At 59.7% G+C, this 20,919-nt stretch overlaps 1 protein-coding gene and 2 non-coding genes across 7 annotated transcripts in view; 1 reads left to right on the top strand and 2 right to left on the bottom strand.

Moving 5' to 3' along the window:
* The window catches only part of DPP9 (dipeptidyl-peptidase 9), a 36,898-nt gene extending 17,240 nt beyond the window's left edge, over positions 1 to 19,658 (bottom strand). For 3 of the 5 annotated variants that reach the window (XM_012646218.1, XM_012646220.1, XM_012646221.1), the window contains exons 1-11: positions 18,673 to 18,781; positions 18,523 to 18,575; positions 16,264 to 16,353; positions 12,313 to 12,572; positions 6,662 to 6,774; positions 5,277 to 5,450; positions 5,030 to 5,198; positions 4,199 to 4,312; positions 3,747 to 3,875; positions 1,707 to 1,768; positions 64 to 164 (exon numbers count right to left, since the gene is read on the bottom strand). In XM_012646218.1, coding sequence (XP_012501672.1) covers positions 64 to 164; positions 1,707 to 1,768; positions 3,747 to 3,875; positions 4,199 to 4,312; positions 5,030 to 5,198; positions 5,277 to 5,450; positions 6,662 to 6,774; positions 12,313 to 12,572; positions 16,264 to 16,353; positions 18,523 to 18,575; positions 18,673 to 18,750 — 1,343 coding nt within the window. In that variant the 5' untranslated portion in view covers positions 18,751 to 18,781. Of the gene's footprint in view, positions 1 to 63; positions 165 to 1,706; positions 1,769 to 3,746; positions 3,876 to 4,198; positions 4,313 to 5,029; positions 5,199 to 5,276; positions 5,451 to 6,661; positions 6,775 to 12,312; positions 12,573 to 13,015; positions 13,151 to 16,263; positions 16,354 to 18,522; positions 18,576 to 18,672; positions 18,782 to 19,467 lie in introns of those variants that run through there. The other 2 variants (XM_012646219.1, XM_012646222.1) reach the window with 2 other exon arrangements.
* A 209-nt stretch (positions 19,659 to 19,867) lies between these two features.
* Positions 19,868 to 19,939, top strand: TRNAG-UCC. The gene has a single exon. It is a non-coding gene; the product is annotated as a tRNA-Gly (tRNA).
* Positions 19,940 to 20,172: 233 nt separating this feature from the next.
* On the bottom strand, positions 20,173 to 20,245 carry TRNAV-CAC. The gene has a single exon. It is a non-coding gene; the product is annotated as a tRNA-Val (tRNA).
* Positions 20,246 to 20,919: the final 674 nt, after the last annotated feature.

Below are 20,919 nucleotides of genomic sequence, written 5' to 3'. Positions count from 1 at the left end.
GGGAGACGGCCCTGGTGGCCCCGAGTGTGAATTCCCCGGGTCGCATCACACGCAGACACTCACTACTTGCCGTCCCGCGTCCACCCGGCCCTGGCGATGTACTCCACCCTGGGGAACAGCACGCTGAAGGGCTGCACCAGCTCCTTCTCCTGGCTGGAGACGATCTAGAGGGAAGACAGACGTGGGTCAGGCTCCGGCTGCCGTGGAGGCTGGATCCTGTCCGCCCCTCAGTACAAACGTTGGAGTCCTAACCTCCAGGACCTCGGCATGTGACCTTCTTTGGAAACAGGGTCACAGCAAATGGAATCAGATAAGCCGGGCTGCACTGGGCCAGAGGGCAGGCTCTATGGCGACGACAGGTGTCCTTACAAGAGGCGGACACGTGGACACGGACAGGCCCAGGGGGACTGTTTTGTGAAGAGACGCAGGGAGTAGGCGGCCGCCTACAAGCCGAGGCAAGGCCCCAGAAGCCACCCGCCAACTCCTCGACCTTGGACGTTTAGTCTCCAGGCAGATTTCTGTAGTCACCCCACGGGGCAGAGGGGCCAGCGAGCCCAATGCGGCACGCCAGCTGCCGCGAGACATCAAAGGCGCTGGCCTGCGCTGGCCCTGCGAGCCAGGTGGCTTTGGGCAAGCCCGGCCTCTGGATGTCCTGGCTTCCTCGCACCTGCCGGGGGCCGTCGGGAGAAAGGGAGGCCGGGCGTCTGGCTCTAACACTCGAGGAGGCCACTAGCGCAGGGCCGCCTCAGGACCCTGCGCGTCCTCGAGGGTGAACAGCCGCTTAAAACAGCCTGGCGGGGCTGTGGGGGCGTCACGCAGACCGCCAAGAAGGCCACTGAGGGCAGATGCCCCTAAAATTTGCCAGGATGTTCCAGTCACGTGTGTAGAAGGTTTGGTGAGGGCCTAATTGTGACAAAAATAACCCCCTCCCCCAATAATGAGACAGGCGCGCTTCATCTTACACGCCCGCCAGTCACACGAGACGTCGTTTTTGCAAAAGCAGGCGAGGGCCTCCCTGGCTCGTCCAGACTCTCCTATCCACCGATGTGGGGGGTTTCTCAGGGCGCCTGGTGTCCCCAGGGCCCACCACTCTTGTCCGTCCCAGCCTCTCTGGCCCGGGGCTCTGTCTCTGAGCAGTTCTCTGACGTGAGGCTGGGTAACTTCACAACGCCCCGGGTCTTGTGGAATTTGCAATTTCTCGAGAGGCCGCCCGGGGGTGGGGGGCAGGAACCTGACGGACAGGAGGGATGTGCAGGGCTGGTGGCGGGCGGCTGAGGGGCACGGTCACAGGGGCCATTCACTAGTGACCGCTTCACTTTGCGGTGATGACGCTTTTGCTGCTGGGGGCTGTGAGGCCCTGTGCGGTGTGAGACTCCCTGGGTGACGAGGTCCCCTTGACTCGCCGATGAGGGGACAGAAAGAAGGATCCGGAACACTGCCCACCCCACGACAGCTGATGGGTCTGGGGCATGGGAACAGGCTCACTGAGGTTGGGGTCCCACTGACTTCTCTGTTCTGGAAGCTCAGAGAGACGCAGGCAGGGCCCGCAGCGGGGTAGACGGAGGCAGCAGGGCTGGGCCGGCAGCCGGTGCCCAGGAGCACCTGCCGGGAGGGAGGAGGGTGGCCTGCTGGTCCCGTCCAACTGCCTCTCTGACTCCTCTCTGCTGTATCTGGAAGCTTCTGCAGGACACACCAGGCCCCCTTACCTTGCCCTGACTGTCGGTCTGGAACTCGGCCAGTTTCAGTGCGATCCTGGGATTCTTGCTGCCTGCAAAGACGGAAGTGAGCTGAGCGCGACAGGTGCTGGCCATGCGTGCCGAGAGCTGGCGTGCGGGTCTGGGGCTGTGGGTGACGTCTGCAGCGGGGAGGCACAGCGGTGGGGTGCAGGGCGGGGGAAGGCAGGCGTCCTAGGGTCTGTGTGCTGGCGCGTCACCCTCCCTGGTACAGGCTCCAAGCCCTCCAGGCGGGGATTTTCCGACCTTGGGCCTAGACCGAGATCCTGACAGTGATGTGTCCCCCGACTGCATCACGTACGGACACAGGTCAGACCCTGTGCTGGGAGTTAGGGCTGTGGGGGACGTGGTCAGCAAGAAGACACCATCCCTGCCTGCAGAGAACTTGAGAGACGGCTGCAAGGACGGGATGCGTCACGATGGTGTGCGTCCTGCGCAAAATGGGGGCTTGTGCCAGACGGCTGGGCCCGAGCCCTCGGGAGACAGGTGGCCACAGGCCAGCAGAGCTCCACGAGGCTTCTGAGAGGTGGCACCTCGATCAGCCTCCAGCAGAGGGTACGGGTCACAGCAGAGTGGGCAAACCTTATTTGTTCAGTTAGACCTAGGACAAATCTCAACTCTGATCCCCTGGGCAGGTGACATCCCTGAGCCTCAGTGTCCTCATCTGTGAAACGAAGGGGTAAGAGCGACGTAGCCCACAGGCGGTGGGGACTGGACGTGTCACACGGGAAGCTTCGTCTAGCACAGCACAGAGCAGACGTTCGCCAAACGTTGGCAGTAATGACTCTGTCGCGCCCTCCACGGGGGTTGCACACAGGAGGCCCGGCACAGCATCTGGCCCGAACGTGTGCTCTGCTTGGCTCAGGAGGTATTTTAAAATTATTCGGGAGACACTGATTTCTCGTGTGAGTCTGGCTCCTCTTCCAGAACTGGACACACTCGAGTCTGTGCTCTCCCAGGGAGAGGTGGGGCCCGCCCTGCCTGCTGCCCCCAAGGCACAGAGTGGCTTCCCCCCACCCGGATCTTTGGCTCCATTCTGCTCCTGCCCGGCTCCCCTGGCCACGTCACGCTGGGGCCTGGTTTTGCTCTGTGACAGAAACGCAGGTGTCACAGAGGGATGAGAAAGCAACTGAGGACGCCAGGACAGACGGGGAGGATGAGACGGTGAGTGGAAAGCTGAACACTGTGGTCCCGTCTGGCTGTACCAGGGGCTGGTAAACCACGGCCCGAGGGGCAAACCCAGCCTGCCTGCTGTTTCCACGAGGCTAAAAAGCCCTCTTACATTTTCAGGTCATTAAAAAGAAAATCAAAACAACAGCGACATTTTGTCTAATTTGAAAATTGTATGCAAGTTATGTGGCTTTTCGTTTGTTTGTTTTTTAAAGACAGAGTCTGCTTGTGTTCCAGGCTGGAGTGCCGTGGTGTCATTGTAGCTTACAGCAACCTCAGACTCCTGAGCTCAAGTGATCCTCCTGCCTCAGCCTCCCAAGTAGCTGGGACTACAGGCGGCGCCACCACGCCCAACTAATTTTTCCATTTTTTTTTTTTTTAACAGAGACGGGCTCTTGCTCTTGCTCAGGCTGGTCTCCAACTCCTGGCCTCAAGCAATCCGCCCGCCTCGGCCTCCCAGAGTGCTGGGATTACAGGCGTGAGCCACCGCGCCCAGCCAATTCAAGTCTGAAGTATTGCAACTCGAGCTTCAGTAACGTTCCACCGGCCACGCAGGACGGCTCTGTACTTGCTGCTTTTGTGCCACAGTAACAGAGTCCAGCAGTTGGAAGGGACTGTCTCGGCCCCAAAGCCTGAAATTTCTGCTGCCTAGCCCTTGGCAGAGATAGTTTGCTGATCTCTGAGCTACAGGAGGGTGGGGCCTAGGTAAGCCAGGAGCAGGAAACGTCCCCGAAAGGGGGGAAACCCCCTGCAGTCCCACAGGTGCCCAGCGCACCTCCCCAGCCACGACTCGGCGGCCTCAGGCCACTGGCCCAGCCCCGCTGCCCTGTCCCAAGCACTCACCTGTCCTGGGGTACCGGTAAGAGTCGGTCTTCCTTTCCTCCAGCGCAGGAGAGGGCACGTGGATGACCTCCACCTCGGACTCGTCCACCTCCTCGTACAGCATCCGCAGCGTCTTGACGCCCTCGGAACCTGGGCGGGGGTAGGGCGAGCTGCGGAGGCTGCCAGGAAGCAGCGACGCGTCCCTGGCCTCACCCGCTCCCTCCCGCAGCATGAGAGGGCACAGGAGGTGGCCACCTGGGGTGGAAGGGGCCGAACTGTGTCCTCCCTGCCCCCGTGCAACAGGGATGGCTACGGTCGCCAAAGCGCTCGCTGGGCTGGCATCGAAAGATCGTGGAGATGATTTTAAGGGAAAGCAGCAAAGAGCGGAGAAGTAGAGAAACTGCGATTCCAGTAAAAAAGGAAGCCAGCCTGCCCTCGTGGGAGCGTTTTTAATAGAAGGGAAAGGGACCTACCTTCCCAGGAGGCCGTGGGGCACCACCAGTACCCAGTGAAGCGGTCAAACTCTTCCTGAATGACAAAGGTGGCCACGCCCGCAGACTTGGGGTCGTCCAGGACGTTGGATAACCCTGGGGGTGGGGAGGGAGAGCAGCCTTCTAGCAACGGGGTACAGCTGGGGACGTCTTGGGCCACACACAGGAAAGCGAGGGACTCAGAGCCACCTGGTTCAAGGCAGGGCTTCCCAACTGCACGCCACAGATGTTGGGGCGGCCCCTTCTCTGGGCTGGGGCCATCCTGGGCGTTACAAGGTTCTGAGCAGTGTCCCTGGCCCCCCCACCTACTCCAGGCCAGGAGCAGCCTCCCACCAGTTCTGTCCACTTTCAAAATGTCTCTGGATGCTGTCACGAGCACAGGTTTAGGAAGAAAAGGGGAGCTGGGGCCATGGGACGGGGGAGATAGGGACCCACAATTTGACGCCATTGAGCAGAGAGCTCTGCGGACAGCCCAGGAAGGATGAGGTCACCTCTGGTGAGCAGGGGAGGGGAACCCAGGAGGCAGGTGGGATTCGGCTGGGGTCGGACAGGCAGAGTGGAGGTGGGGGGGGGGCAGAAGAGGTGGAAACGCGCGGCAATCCCCCAGCAGAGGGGCCAGACCCCCACACTGGGCTACTGCCTGTGGCGGGAACCATAGACCAGGCGGGGATTCGGCAGCGGAAGGTCTGCGTGGGAGGACGACCCGCGAGTGGGTTGGGGGCAGGGGTCTTTCTAGAAGCCAGACTGATGGCTCCGCCCAGCTCGGCCCTAAAGCCACAGCCAGGTGCAGGTCCCCAGGCGCCCTGGCCTCACCTTGGTGGCAGAAGGTGAGCCTCCGCTCCTCGCCCGTCTCGATGTTGGCCACCCACAGGTCGCTGCTGTTGATGAAGGAGAAGAAGGCAGGGTCCGCAGGGCAGATTTTGGGGTCCATCCGGGGCCCGGAGCACTGGGTCTTAATTTCCAGGGGCTTCATGGGGGACACCTGAGGACAGAGAGGCCCGACTCAGGGTGGGCAGGAGCCTACCGCCGCCCCCCAAGCGCAGCCGGGGCCGGGGCGCACCATGAAGCCGTTCTTGCCCCCGTCGCGGCAGTGGAAGAGGCTGTTGCTGGCCTGGAAGAGGAAGAGGCCGCTCTCGCTGTGGAAGTCGTAGGACGTGATGCCAAAGACGCCCAGGCGCTTCCGCTCCCGCAGCAGCTCCTCCTCCCTCGAGTAGACCCCGTGGTGGGGCGTGGCCTGGGGACACACAGGGGACAGGCAGCAGCGTCAGCAGCAGAAGCTGTGGGCTCTGGGGGTGACAGGATCCCCCACCCTCAGGGGCAGAGGTCCTCCAGCCGGGGTGCTCAGGGACAAGCCGACTTGGGGCCCAGACAGAGGGAAAGTTCCATGCTGGGCGCCGGCAGCCAGAGCCCTTGACCTTGCCCGAGAGCAGGGCCGTGCCAGGTGGCAGCGGATTGCAGGGCTCACTGGAAGCTTCCTCCCTGCTTGTGCCCCTTCCCCTTGGAACCCCCCCTGGAGGGGCAGCCCCCTGCCCCACACCCCTGGAGAGCCCTTCCCTGGCCCCAAACACCAATCCTACAGCCCCCCGACACTGTTCACAACCCCTTCCTGCCAAGACATTGGATCTAAACCCACCTGGCACCAAACATCTGTCCTTTCTGCAGAGGTGGGGTCCAAATTCAGGACCACGGGGACACCCACATGCCTGACCCCGGGGGCTCGGGTAGGTAAACTATCGCGCACACCACAGAGAAGAAACACGTTTTTTAAAAAGCAGAACTAGGCCGGGTGTGGTGGCTCATGCTTGTAATCCTAGCTCTCTGGGAGGCCGAGGCAGGTGGATCATTTAAGCTCAGGAGTTCGAGACCAGCCTGAGCAAGAGCGAGACCCCGTCTCTACTAAAAATAGAAAGAAATTGGCCCAACAAGTAAAATTAGAAAAAATTAGCCGGGCATGGTGGCGCATGCCTGTAGTCCCAGCTACCTGGAAGGCTGAGGCAGGAGGATCGCTTGAGCCCAGGAGTCTGAGGTTGCTGTGAGCTAGGCTGACGCCACGGCACTCTAGCCCAGGCAACAGAGTGAGACTCTGTCTCAAAAAAAAAAAAAAAAAAAGCAGAACCAAAAGCAAAATTACCCCTGTGCTCTGAGGAAAGCTACGTAAATATGAGTTCTTCGGCCTGGGGACTCGCAGGGACAGGCTGAAGTTACAAGCTACTGAACTAGCAACGGAGAAACTTGGAGACCACCATTCTCCCAGTCACCCTGGTATTGTTACGTTATTTCGACAATCTAAAAGAAAACCACACCAATGCATCCCACTTCTGACACCGCACAGTAAACCCCCCAACCCATGCAAAAGGCACTTTCCCTGGTCACCCACAAGCTCCGCTCCAGACGAGAGCCGATTCGGATGAGATCGTTAGCCCAGGCCCCGACGGCGCAGCTCACCTGGAAGTGATCCAGCATCTGCTTCCAGGACAGGAGCAGCAGAGCCTCTTTCCGGACCTTCTTGGGAATCTCAGAGTAGAGCAGGGAGTTCTCTCGGCTGCCGTAAGGCATTCCTGGAGGGAGGACGGTGGGAACCTGGAATGGGTGACCTTGCCCGGGAAGGGGCAAGGGTCTTGGCCACTCTCTCTGCTTCTAGGTCATTCTGCCAGGCTGCTGGCAGCACACCCCTCCCCGCAAAGCCACAGATCCCAAGTCTGAGTCTGTCGGCAATGGGGTCTCCCAGGTCTGAGATGTCGGGGCCAAATATCGTGGCCGTGATGACTAAGAAACAGCACAGGAGGGGATGAGAAAAGGGCGGTCAGCAACATCCAGCTCTCAGGAGGCTGGGCTCTGCTCGTGAAGTTACTTCTGCACCAAAGGTATTTGCACAGGTGGAGAATTAAATGAATCCAAGATGAGAGGAAGAGCAAAAGCCACAAACAGGAATTGGGAAACGTACCTAATCCAGTGTTTCTCAACGTCACTAGCAATGACGTTTGGGGGCTGGATCGATCCCTGGGGAGGGGCCGCCCTGGGCACTGCGGGTGCAGAACAGCGTCCCTGGCCCCCACCCACTCCACGCCAGGAGCAGCCCTCAGACATGACAACCACAGATGTCCCCAGACATGGCCCGGCGTCCCTTTGGGGGCAGGAATACCCCTGACTGAGCATCATTGACTTAATCTAATTTTCCCTATAAAATGACAGCACTGACAATAGCTGCCGACTGAGGATTTTGTATGGATTAAACGAGGAAAGAAAAGCAAAGCTCTCAACACAATGCGTGTGTCACTCAGAGCTACCAGCACATTTCGCCGGCGAGCTGCGGTTTTCCACGTGCTCGTGTCTCTGAAGTTGGGCTGCGTCTCGCTGTCGGAGGTGCTGCCGTGGTCGCTTTGTTTCCATCTCCCCTACTCTGGGATGCTGCGTGTTCTTAGCAGCAGGTAAAATAACGGTGTATCTCATAACTGGCTGCGTCTTAGCTCCAACAGATGATGGGACAACTGTCACTAGGGAAGGGAATGGCAGGAAGCAGAATGGCTATCTCCGGGAAGCCTCGGTTTCCCCTCTCATGTCACAAGGCTGGGGGACCAGCACAGGGCTCCTCCAATCCTGGAGCCCTCCAGCAGCACACAGGACGTTCTGCGATGGCAGAACGTGACGTGACGATGGCGAACCTGACGTGGCTGACCACGAGTCACAGAGAGCTTGGGGGCCCTGAGTTCCTCCCGCAGGGAGACTCCAGTTGGGACCAGCCCTCCCCGTGCTTGCTTGTTTTTCAGAGAGAACAGGAAGGCCACGAGCTCAGCACCTTCAGGGTTAGAGCCTAATGAATGATGTCTATGCCATTTATGTTTATTGTAATAGGTTGCTGTTATAGGCCCCCCATTCCCCCCACACCCCGTTTTCCTCCTATGTCCTGCTGGGAGAACCCGGAGTGCCCTGACCCTTCTGTGATCCAGCGAGCTGCAGGTTATTCCCAGCAGGCTTGAACCCAGACCAGGGTCTAGAACATTCCCAGGCACTGATAATGGTATCTAGGTTGTTGCCCAAAACCCTGAAAGAAACTGGCCCTGACCCTGACCTGAATTCCTTAAACCCTCCTATAAACTCCATACCCTGTCCCGTGGCTGGGGACACACCTAGGTAGGACGCCCTTTTCCACTTGCTGTCTGTCGTGAGGACACCCTGTGGCCCACTCTGATCCCTTGGTCTCATCACCCTGGCGTAGTTTAGTAACAGAAGAGTGTATTTAAAGAAAACTGTCAGACGATTAGGTTTCCTTTCAAAGTGGACGTAGGAGAGATGCGAAGTTAATTTATTAGTAGACACGTGTGGGCAGGGAAAACTGTGCGGGGGCTTGAGGGGTTGGCAAACGGCCTGAGTGCTGGAAATACAACTCGATCTCTAAGGACGCTTGAAACCACCGAGGTCTGAATCTCTCATTCCTAGCTGGGGGCAGACAGGACCTCACCCTTGCAGGCCGCCCAGAGGGGCCTCCCCTTCCCAGGGTCACGAGACAAGTATGGACGGGAATCATGCTGGGTGACTCCGTTTATATGAAATATCTAGAACAGGCAGATCCACAGAGACAAGAAGTGGATTTGTGGCTGCGAGGAGCTGGGGAAGGGGATGGGGAGTGACTGCTGATGGAGATGGTGTTTCTTTTTGGGGTGACGGAATGTTCTGGAACTAGACAACGGTTAGGGTTGCATAGCTCTGTGAATGTACTACTAAAACCACTCAGCTGCACGGTTTTAAAAGTATGAAATTGTGGAATGTGAATTATATATCAATGGGGGGGGGCGGGGTCTTGCAATACTACCCAGGCTGGTCCTGAACTCCTGGCCTCAAGCAGTCCTCCTCCTCAGCCTCCTGAGTAGCTGGGATTACAGGCATGAGCCACAGCGTGCCTGGCTCAATTAAAAAAAAAAAATGGCATCCTGGGGCAACAGGGAGGGTTGGGAGGGCGCAGGCAGCCACTTTTTATCAAGCAAGCTGTGCTCTGGGCAGCCCCTGTCCATGGGGACTCTCCGGGAGAGCCGGAGCCTTCCAAACAGGAAGTTAGGGGTGTGGCCTTGCCAAGGACACTGGAGCCACTTCCCCTCCCTGGCTGATTAATAAGTGATCACACCAAACGGCGGCCCCAGCCAACACATTCCTTGGACAGGCTGTTGTTGGCACCAGTGACAGTGACGACCGGCATTGGAGGCACAGGGTGGAGATGGCCAACGACAGCCTTGGATTCCTGCTGCCCTGTCCCTCCTCTGGCCCTCTCACCAGTTCTGCCACCCACACACACCCGCTGCCGACCTGCCAGCCACCCCACCCCCCGGTGGCCCCGGCCTGAGCAAACACGGCTCCCAGGCACCGTGGGCTGCGGCCCCGTGGCGGCCTGGCAGGGGCAGGGCTCTCTCCAGGGACGCATGAGGATGGGCACCCTCGCCTTCCCTTCTGAGGGAGTCAGAGCTACTGGGGACCCTGTGGCCGCCTCTGGCCACAGAAGTAGGGAGAAACCAACCCACATGGGCAGGAGAGCAAGTCGGGAGCGTTTCCTGATGCTGCAGTTTGAGTCCTGGAAGCTGAGCTGCCCCCAGCCCCTCTTGCTGGCAGCCGGAGCTGGCATGTGTCCTCCCTCCCGTCTGTGCACCCCGGTGATTGGCTCCACGTGCCCCAAACTGGCGAACCTGCCTGCCAAGGACACAGGGGTCCCTGGTGGGGCAGAGGGGCAGGTCACACGCTGGGCCTTGCCTGCAAGTCTGCTGGGTGCCAGCATTGGCCCGGGCACTGTGCTAGCGCCAAGACAGGTTATAAATACCCTGGGGCTACAGGGAGGCTGGCCCCAAGAACTCGGACGGGAAGTGAGGTCGGTGCTGCCCGGCTAGCATTACGTGACGAGGACTGGATCAGCTGAACATCGCCCCAAAAGGGAGGGCACGGCTTCTTGGGCTGCTGTGGGTGCACTCTGGGACCTCTGCCAGGTCCCCGCTCTGGGGCCTGGACAGGAGCACGGCCTTACGTGTTCAGACAGGACGGGGCGGCTGGGATTAAGTTAGGGATCTTGGGCTGGCAAGATTAGCCTGGTTACCCAGGTGGGCCCGACGTCATCACAGAGGGGAATTCAGATAGACAGCAGAGGAGGCAGCCGTGTGACTGCAATCCCAGGGATGAGGCCACAGGCCTAGGGATGCCAGTGGTCGCCAGAAGCCAGAAGAGGCAGGGGACAGCTCTCCTCTAGAGCCGCCAGGGGCAGTGCGGCCCCACCGTCACCTTGGTTTCAGCCCAGTGAAACTGATTTCTCCCTTCCGGCCTCCAGAACTGTGAGATAATACATTCCTGTTGTTTCAAGCCACCGAGCGGTGGTCACTTGTTACAGCAAAAGCCGAGGGAGACTCCGCCAAGCACGATGTCCACGGTGGCAACCCCGACACAAGCAGGTGGCCTAAGAATGCGTCGACACAAAGGGCTTGGGAGGCCACAGAACCGCAGGAAAGAGATAGGCGACAGCCTGCGACAGCTTGGGTCTGGGACAGCGTCGGTCCTCGCAGCGGAGCGCGCTCTCGGGTACACGGAACCCGAGGCGTTTCCGTCCCCATTTCCCCCAGAGCGGGCGCGCGTTTTTCTGCCAAGGGCCACACTGTAAATATTTTTGGCCTTTGGGCTGTATCATCCGCGTTGCCGCGACTCTGCTGCTGGAGCGCGAGAGCACGGACGACGCCAGGAATGAAGGGCCCAGGGAAGCTCGATTTCTGAAGGCAGCAGTCGCCGGCCAAGCCCTGTTCCGGACCGGCCCTCTTTCTAAACTCTGTGTTTGCCAAACCACCATCTGATTTCCACGCAAGCCTGTCCACGAAGGGGACGGCCATCTGGTGCTCATGGCAGTCCTTGTCATTAGCGTGTGGTCGGCCAGAGGCGGAGGCTGACACTCATTCATTCACTCGAATACTGACCGAGGGCCTGAGCACACAGGGCTGTCTCGGGGCTGAGGTCAGCCCCGTGAGTTGTGTGGACAGATCCTGCCCGGAGAATAACCTAGGGCCACCCTACCCCCAGGATGGCGCTTCTCATGCAGAGTTGATTCTGCCCCCCAGGGGGCACTTAGCAATATCTGGGGACATCTGTGACCGCCACGGCTGGGGCCCGGCTGCTCCCAGCATGGGGTGGGTGCAGGCAGGGACACTGCTCAGCACCCCACAGTGTGCAGGACGCCCCACCGCAGAGGATGCTGGGCCCCAGTGTCGAGCATGCTGAGGCAGAGAAACCCCGAGCCACGTGTCAAGCTGCTTTCAGAGGCACAAGCCTGGCTGGCTCCTACAAGGCCCTCTTCCTCTCACTCTGTGAAGCCCTTGGGTGCGGCAGGACGGCGTCCACTCACTCGCCAGGAATTTACTGTCTCGCCCCCGGAAAGCCCCATCTGGCTGCGAAGTACAGGATGCCTGATCTGGGCCCTGAGGGTTCTCGTGGCCCCGTGGGAACACAGTCCCGCATGAGCAGCTGCAGACGACATGGAAAGTGTGGCTCATAGGGCAAGCGCCCAGAGGAGGCGACTGTCCAGGGATCTGGGGCAGGAGAGTGAGCGTGTGCAGAGCCGCCCCTCTGCTGTCGGCCTGTGGGAGACGTGCACGAGCCACCCAGGAGGCCTTCCTTGAGCCTCGGGATCCTTCTTAACACACGGCTCCACAGCCAGGTCCTACTGGCAGTACTGTGGCTCCCACTGGAGATCTTTCTGCCCCATCCTGTGTGTCATGGGCCCCACCCGGCCCAGCCCGGGTGACTGGGAAGTGACTCAGGGGGTGGGCCTAGCAGACTGGTGTTGGAAACAATTTCCAGGCTCGGAGCCACCTGAATCAGCCTGAACCACGGCGCCCTGGCGGCACGAAGGAGCGGGCCTGCCCTCTGCCTGGCTCACCTGCACAGCCGGTCCCGGGGCCTTTCCCTACCCCCTTCGAGCTGCTGCGGGCCCTCCCTACAGTAGGTGGCACGGCCCCGTGGGATGGTGCGCCTGGGGCCAGGCCCGCCAACACACATCTTCCCACTCACGGGACCTGCTGCCCTCTGCAGAGCGGAGGACTTGGGAACAGCGGTCCCAGGAAGAGCCAGGCGGGGCTTACCTAGGTAGTAGAGGCGGTGCGAGTGGGGCCCCGACTCATCCGTCTTCTGCACGAACTGGAAGTCGTGGGGCGCCTTGTTGACGATGAGGCCTGAGTACTTGCGGCTGCCGTGGATGATGTTCCGCAGCCCCTCCCACGAGTGCTTCTGCACCTGGAAGCGGGACGCCTGCTCGTCCATGTCCACCGCGTCGCCCCGGTCGGCCACTGGGGCCCCGGTGGTGGCCGCCATCCTCTGGGCCCCCTCGGAATTCAGCGAGAAGCTGTGAGGAGGGCGGGGGGACCATGAGAAGAGAAGATCCTTTTCCCTACAAGCTGCCCCCCGCGCCCTGTCAGACACTCCCACCCCCCTTAATACTCTCCGAATTGTTCCGACGCTCTCCAGGCCACTGTCACCCCTCTGCTGAATGACTGACGCCATCTCCCACTTGGACTCCCCACCTCCACTGCAAGTGTGATCCTGGGACTGAAAACCCTCCCTGGTTTTCCACGGCCCTGGGATAAAAGCGTCCTCACCGTGACCTTCAAGGCTACGGCTGACCGCAGAGGCCCTGCACCCCAGCCCAACCAGCCTCCTCGCAGCTCTTCAAACAGGTCAGACTCCATCTTCCACCCCAGGGCCTTTGCATGCGCTATCTCTTCTGCCTGGAACACTGTTTTCCTTTCTTTGCTTGACTAACTTCTAATCAGATCTCAGCTTAAGTACCTGGCAGGTCCTCGGAAACCTGTGATCACCTGCGCAGACGCTGGTCTCCCTGTTTTTCACAAGCCACCTGGCCACCCTCCACCCTTGCAGCCTCCGTCACAGTGGTTATTTGTAAACCACCTGTTCCCTCATGTCTGTTCCGATCGTGGCGGTGTCTGAAGACCCTCCCGTGGGGCCCGGTACCCAGTGGGTGCTCCACGGAGAGCTGTGGGCTGTCTCTCACTGAGCCCCTGGGGGCCACGCTTGGCCACCAGCAAAGGCGTGAGTGTAAGGAATAAGAGGCTGACCTTGGTGGCTTGCTGTCCAGCAAGGGACACCTTGCGTCCCACTGGAAGTACCAGGGCAACAGTCACATATTACCCGGGAATGTTAGAAATCCAGGTGAGAGGGTGAATGTTTACACCATTCCCCCAAAACCATCCCACTTTCTCCTCCCACTTGGGACGCTCCACGCCGCACAGCAGCCACTGCAAGCAGCTGCCACTATGCAACATCCCCCCGCCCCCACCGCGACGCTTAGTGCACTTTGTGACTGGACGGGCCCGGCAAATATTTGTTTTAAGGAAATCTAAACATGGCTACGGTGACCCAGTTCCAGAAGTGCCAGAGTAGCCTAGGGGACGGAGCTGGTCGCTGCCCTCTGCAGGGACCGAGGGCCTGACGGCCTCGCCGGATGCTCCCAACCTGGGCCTCGGACGCCCGTTCTCTGGGACTCACTTAAAGGAAGTGGGAACTGAAGCTACTTCTCCACCCGAGGGCCGGGACAGCAGGGGCCGGCTTTTAGAAGACCTTGCCCCTTGCCAATGAGACCCCAGACAGCAACCACTGTGAGAGAAAGGACCCCGGCCCGCTTCGAGAGGGGAGGGGAGAAAGGGACATGACCAAGCACCTTTAAAAAAATCAGGCCCTGCAGCTGTCACGTCACTTGAGCTTGTGACAGCCCATTGTACAGATGGGGAAACTGAAGCTGGAGGGTACAGAGGGGCTCACTCCCAATCAGAGCCAAGTGAATGAGAACGAGGGGTTGGATGGGAGTGGCCTGGCTCCCAGCCTAGCTGGGCGGTGGTGCCAAGGGCTAAGCGATAGTAGCAGGCAAAGTCCTCTGTGACGCCCACATCCTATCGGAAGGCCCTGGAAGGAGAGCGGAGTAAGGGCCTTCCCAGCACAGGGACGTGCAGAGACCAGGGGGGCAGGAGCGCAGTTAGTTCAGCACTTCCGGAGACGGTTCTGAAGACCAGAGGCCACCAGTGCCCGTGGGCCCCTCGGGTCAAACAAGCCAAACCCAGAGAGAGGGGGTGGCTTGCTGTGGGTCCAGTGCAGAGCCCTGAGATTTCTCTCCAGGGTGGTGGGCAGCCCTGAGCGGTGTCAGGCAGGGGCCGGCGCCAGCGCCGGTTGAACCACCAAGAACCTGCACAGCCCAAGTGCTGCTGGCCACGAGTCCGGAAAAACCAAGCCAGGCAACTGCCCCGACCGGCACAAGCGACACCCCCAAACTGTGCCACCCCAACTCCAGCCCTGCCCGCAGAAGGAAAACAAAAAGTGACCTTCCGCACCCCCGAAGGGGACCCCGTAAGCTGAGCGCCTGGCGGGGGCACGTAGAGGACCACGTGGCTCATTTCCACCACGAAGAACAAAAACCACCTTGCCTCCGATCGCCACAGACGGCCCAGGAAGAAGAAGTGCGACCCAGGAGGTGGGAGATGAAATGAAGCATCGGGAGGAGCTTCCAGGAATCTTCGAGACGTGGCTGCAACCTTTAGCTCGAGCTTGCGGGCGGGCTGAGGCTCGGTGCTAGAGCCTGGCCCTCCGCCCCAACTCTGTCCGCAGAAGCAGAGTCTGGACTGCGCCGGGGCTGGGGACAGGAGCAGGTGAAGGGAGCCCAGCGTGGGCTGCCTTTTTCCATCCGGTGCCAAGTTTACACAGCTGGGAGATGAAAGCGGATTCCGGGCCACTTGACTCAGGCCCACCTACGCTTTCCTTCCACCAATCGGCAGGGCGCCCTGGCCACCCGGGACATCTCCGTCAAACAGCCCTGGGCCTCCTGGCACGGTCATTTGTCAAGGTTGAGTGGAAGAGCTGTGTGTGATCTCTGTCTCAGATGGTGCTTCGAGGGTGGGGACCAGCACCCGCCCTGGTGTCCGCCAGAGACCCAAGAGGCACAGTGATGGCAGATAGGACGGGGGTGCTGGGTAAAGGGATGTGGGCGCGTCATGAGGCTTGGGGGTCCTACCCATGCTCTGGAGGGGGAGATGCCCCAAAGTGGACTTCGGGCAGCTGGCTCAGGCCAGGCGAGTGTCCCTGCAAGTGGGGGCTGCCGGGGGAAACGGCATGCCACCCTCTGTCCCACGAGCGCCGCCCCAGCAGCACCTGGGCCTCCGGCTTTGACAACCACCTTTAACACAGAGTCGGCTCGCAGCCTGGGCCCAGCGGGGACCTCACGCGTGTGCAGATGAGAAAGGAGACCGATCGCCCCCTGTATCCGCCCGGAAGGCCCTTGCCTGCTGGATGCTGGGACTGCCCGTGTTTAGAACCTGCGCCTGGGGAAATCCCAGCACTCGACGTCGTCCTCGTCCCCCCAGACCCCGATCACTTGTGCTCCGTAAAAACAAGCAAGGCTGAGAGCATGAGAAACCCGACACGGGATGGGTTCACTCGGTCGAGGAATTCCGATGGTCTTTTCATCTCGTGCAAGGGCCTGGGATGTGGAATTTATCAACTGCCCCAGGCCAGGCGTGTATAATCATGTTTAATCCACACTGGAACCTTGGGAGGCGAGTTCTGGGATCTTCCTCGTTTTGGGGACCAAAAGTCAAGCTCAGAGAGGTCGACGGGCCTGCCCAACGTCGCCCAGCAAGGGAGGGGAGTAGAGCCCAAGTCTGTTGGACACCAAAACCCACACCCTATAGGCAGACCAGTGGTTCCCAACTGAGGGCGGGTCTGCCCCGAGTAGACACCTAGCGACGTCTGGGACATGTGTGGCTGTTATGACTTGGGGGGCGGCTTCTGGCATGGCGTGGGCGGAGACCAGGTACGCAGCACAGCACCTGCAGAGCCCAGGATGGCCGCGATGTCCCCAGGGCTGAGAAACCCTGCCCTGGCCGTGCTCCCCTCGTGCAAAATACCCAGAGGGCTGAGAAACACAGAAATGCGGGGAAGATGGAGAAAGTGCCTCGCTGACCTAACCCTGTTGACGATTCTGGAAACTACTCTCCGTTCCCACCAACCGGGGCTCCCGAGGCCTGCCTTACCTTCTCCAACTTCCGGTGTGCTCCTTGTCCAGGCGCAACTTCTTAACCTTCCGCATTAACCGCTCGGCCGGCCTCGGGAGGGTGGGCTGCCTGTGGGGGAAAGAGGGGAGAGACCACAGGGCTGCAACTCCCGGCAGGGGTGCCGTGAGCTCACGCCCCCTTCTCCCCCTCTCCATTTCCCCAGGCAGCCCCCTGAGCGCCCCAAAACCACGGGCATCCTGATGAGGCAGGTGCTCCAGGCCCTGCCCTGAACTGCACGAGGTGTGGGGCATTTGCTGGAAACCCGCACCTTACTCGCGGGGAGGTTGTCTCAAGGTAAGAAGTCCCTCAGTTTCAAATAACTCCAGGGATGCCACCCGAGGGGCACTTGCTGGAAACAGAATCATCCCAAATTCCTCACTGTGGCCGCTCCCTGGTGGCCTCATGGCCATCTCCCCTCGCCCTTGGCCGTGACCTCCAGCCAAAGCGGCCTCCTTACTCTCCCCTAAGTACACCGGCTCCTTCCTACCTCGCAGCTTTTGCACCAGCCAGTCCCTCTGCCTGGGACGCCCTTCCCCTTTTAGTATGACTTGTCCCTTATCCTTCTGGTCCCAGTGTCACCTCCTCAGAAGTCTTTCCTGAGCACCCAATCCAAAGTTACCCCCATCCCAACACCTAGACGAGAAAACCGGCCTGCTACCCTCCCCCCAGGAGAGTGCTTCTCAACTAGGGGCGATTCTGCCCCCCAAAGGACACTGGGCAATGTCTGGTGACATTTATGGTTGTCATAACGGGGGGTGCTCCCAGCACTTGATGGGTAGAGGCCAGGGACACTGCTCAGCACCCAGCAGTGCCCCAACGGAGAGTGACCCCACCTCAAATGCCAACAGTGCCAAGGTGCCAAGGCTGAGAACCCTGCATTCGTTATTTGTGGAAAAATTTGAGTTCGAGTCCTAGGCTCACTTCAGACGCCAGAACAAACTCCCGACAGGGCAGACGGACAGACCAGGTGACCCCCAGCTCCTGGGATTCCCCTTCTCTCTCCCTCCCCACTCAGGTGTGGATTTAAACAGGTGCAGCCTCCTAGGACCTCAGCAGGACAGGTGATCATGGGACACAGAATCCCCTAACCCAGCTAGGGATGGGCCCCCCTCCCCAGGGACATTTTTGGGACTCGGGAGGTGGGGAACGGTGGAGGCCAAGGATGCTGCTCGACACCCTACAATGCACAGGTCAGTCCTCCCACTACAAAGAATGATCCGTCCCCAAATACCAACAGTGCCCAGGCTGAGAAAGCCCGCTCCAGGGGAGTGGGCACCCCTCGCTGGAATGGGAGCCCCACAGGGCCAGGCCACATCTATCCTGTTCCCACTGTACCCCTGAGCCCAGGCTGTGCTTGGCACACAGGAAGCACGCAATAAACATTTCAGGTTGAATGAACAAGTCGTTGTCCCCTCCTGAATGCTGTCTCTGGTTAGAGGGACTTCTGGTTTGGTCAGTGCCCGGCCGCCTTCTCAGATGAGCCAAGATCTATGATGGGCAGTCGCCCAGGCGCTTAAAGCAAGAGAAAGCAGCAACTGGGCACAGGACATAACGAAAGAGGTGAAGTAAAAATGTCACCGCGAAGCAGCCCTGGCTTCACTCTCAGTTCAGCGGTACGACGTGTGGGCACTGGTGTCAGAGAGAGATGGGTTCAAATCCTGGCTCTGCCTGACCTGGGCTGTGTGACACTGCGGAAGCCACTTAATCTCTCTGTGCCTCAATTTCTCCAGCTACAAGTCGGAACTACAGTGTCTGTGCCTAGGGTTAAACAAGAATGCATGCGTGAAGTGCTTATAATGTGGTTCCTGACGGGGCACAGACGAAATGACAGCTAGTATTGTCAACTAGACAAGCGATTTAAAATCACACCAGGGGGAGAATGAAAGGAACTAAAGTCCCTTTCAGAGCCGGGATCCCCATCACGTGCTGACCGACACAGGCATTGTGTTACGTGTCCAGGGACACAGCTACACTTGCACCCAATCCAGCCGGAATCAGTGTGCTCCCCTTCCTCTCCCCGAAGCCTTCAGGAGGTTCTTACCAGGGGCAAGTGGAGGGGGGACAGGGATGGAAAGAAAACTGCACAGAAAGCTGCAGCCACTGCCCTGGGGCTGCGACAACTGTCCCCGAGGGCGATGAAAACCATTTCCTGCCTATCTCTATATTCGAGAGCAAGCAGGTAAATCCCACCGGCCCACATCCCAGCCTTCCTGGCTGCCAAACCCCAGCACAACTGACCTTCTAAAGGGTCCAGGGAGTCTCCATTCCAGCTGCAGGCATGGGACACAGACCTCGATAGAACAAACGTGTCGTTAACGTGGCGGGTTCAGGGAGAAACGGGCAAGCCTCCTTCACTCAGGAGCCGCGCACCCTGGGGCCTAGTTCTACCTGGCTAGGCTCTAGCTGTGCCCCACAGCTCTGCAGCGCCGTCTGCATGCCCTGGACAGAATCTGGGAGAGGAGCCATCCCACGGGGCCCCAGTTCCCCCAGGACCCAGGGGAGGACGACGGGGATTGGTGACTAGAGTCCACACCTCCTGGGCTTTAGTCCCAGCTCCTCGAAAGCAGGTTCGTTCTTGCCGCCGAGGCCAGTGACTTCCTCCCAGCCCTCGGGGGAAGCAGACGTGGGGGCAAAGGGGGAGACGGCGGCTTCCCGCGGCTCAGGGGAAGTGTCAGGGCTGGGCCGAACGCGTGCGGGAAGGAGGTGGGCGGCTGGACCGGCCCGGGAGGGAGGCGAGAGAAGGGGCCGAAGAGCGGGTCCAGGCGAGACGGGGCGGGGGCAGGTCCCAGGTCCAGGGAGGTGGCCTCTGCGCTCCCACAGGGGTCGCAGGGGGCAGGGAGCAGGGCGGGCCCTCTGGCGCCTGCACGGAGGGCAGAGGGAGTGCGGGGAGAGGGAGGCCCGGTGCGTGTCGGCGAGCGCGCTCCTGGGTGCGGCCGCCCCCGGAAGGGCAGCCAGCGGGTGGGGGGTCCGCACCGGGAAGGGCAGCGGCTGAGGCGGCGCGGCCCGCGGAGCGACTGCAGAAGCCGCGAAGGGGTGAAGGGGGCCCGGCGCGGAGGAAGCGAGGCGGCGGCGCCGGGGGTACCCAGGGACCGGCCAATGGCGCAGCCGGGGCGCGGGGAGGCCGGTCCGTGGCGGGCGCGGGGTCGCGGCCGAGGCGGGACGGGGCGCGCGGGCGCTGCTTACCGGGGCGCGGGGCGGCGGCCGCGCTGTGCAGGGCGTCCCGGGCCCGGCAGCGCCTCAGGCTCGCGGCTCCATGCCCGGGACTGCGGCCCCGGAAGTGGCGGGCGCGGGGGGAAGGCTGCGGCGGCGGACACTGGGGACCCGCCGGCTGAAGCCCCTTTGACCCGGAAGTTGAGCGGCCCAGGCGGCGGCCTGGGATTGGACAGCGCCAGGCTCGCACCAAGGGGCTCGCGGCGCTGGGGAGGGACTCCTGGCGCGGCCCTCGCGGCCAACGGGTGGAACGCTCCGTGGCGACGTGTTCCTGAGGCCTCTAGAGAAAGACACCCCCGCGTAACTTGGTATCACCCTGATGAACCAATGCCTCTCTTCTTAAGGTCGTCCAGCGAATCTTGTTCGCACCGCGGCGTTGGTGGTATAGTGGTTAGCATAGCTGCCTTCCAAGCAGTTGACCCGGGTTCGATTCCCGGCCAACGCAGCTGGTGAATAAGGGAGCGAATTTTTTTGCCTTTGCTAAAAACTGCCTAATAAACTCCTCGGACAAGAATCTCTGTTAGTTACTTTGAAGTCACTTTTAAAAGCCCATCAAAATTCCTAAAAGGCAGGAGGAGGAAGAAGAAGAAAAAAGAATCAGACCAAAATTGCTATTAAAATTAATTAGAAAATTCGTGAAATTCTATGATGGGAAAAAAAATAAAAGAAAGGCAGGTATGTTTCCGCCCGGGATCGAACCGGGGACCTTTCGCGTGTGAAGCGAACGTGATAACCGCTACACTACGGAAACCGATAAGGGACACAATTCTTTGAGATAGCAGACGTAGTTAACAGAAAGTAGATATGGTTTCTACACAGTAACAGTGAGAGTGTTACATTGTAGTTCTCGGTGGAAACATTGTTTCGCTGCGGTCAGTATTTCCGCTTTCGCAGAATACCCATCACTGCGTGATGCAGTGGAAGCTGCAAGAAGAAAGTATCGAAAAATAATCCTATGAACACCCTCCCCAACACACACACACACGATTTGCTTTACTATCAATCCACCTTCCAGTAAAACAATCCAAGACGAAAGTGGCCCAAAAACCCATCCTGAAGCCAAATCGACCTTTCATTGCTTTGTCTCATAGGTGGAATCTATACTTAAAATATCAGCTAAGTTTCTACAGGTAGTCACCCTTTTGCTTAGATCAACCCACTTTCTCAAAGAACTTTCTAAAAAAAAACAAAAAACAAAAAACAAAACCTGTGAGCGTGTGTGTGTGTGTGTGTGTGTATGTGTGTGTGTGTGTGTTTGCACACTAGGTGCAGGAAATTTGGAAGGAAACACAAAATTCAAAAACAAGTCTGATACAGGCCGGGCGCGGTGGCCCACGCCTGTAATCCTAGCTCTCTGGGAGGCCGAGGCGGGCGGATTGTTTGAGCTCAGGAGTTCGAAACCAGCCTGAGCAAGAGCGAGACCCC

The sequence above is a fragment of the Propithecus coquereli genome, unplaced genomic scaffold, assembly GCF_000956105.1.
Source record: "Propithecus coquereli isolate 6110/MARCELLA unplaced genomic scaffold, Pcoq_1.0 Scaffold241, whole genome shotgun sequence".
Lineage (NCBI taxonomy): Eukaryota > Metazoa > Chordata > Mammalia > Primates > Indriidae > Propithecus > Propithecus coquereli.
Note: the sequence above shows the minus strand (reverse complement) of the source record. Positions and strands in the feature narration are given on the sequence as shown.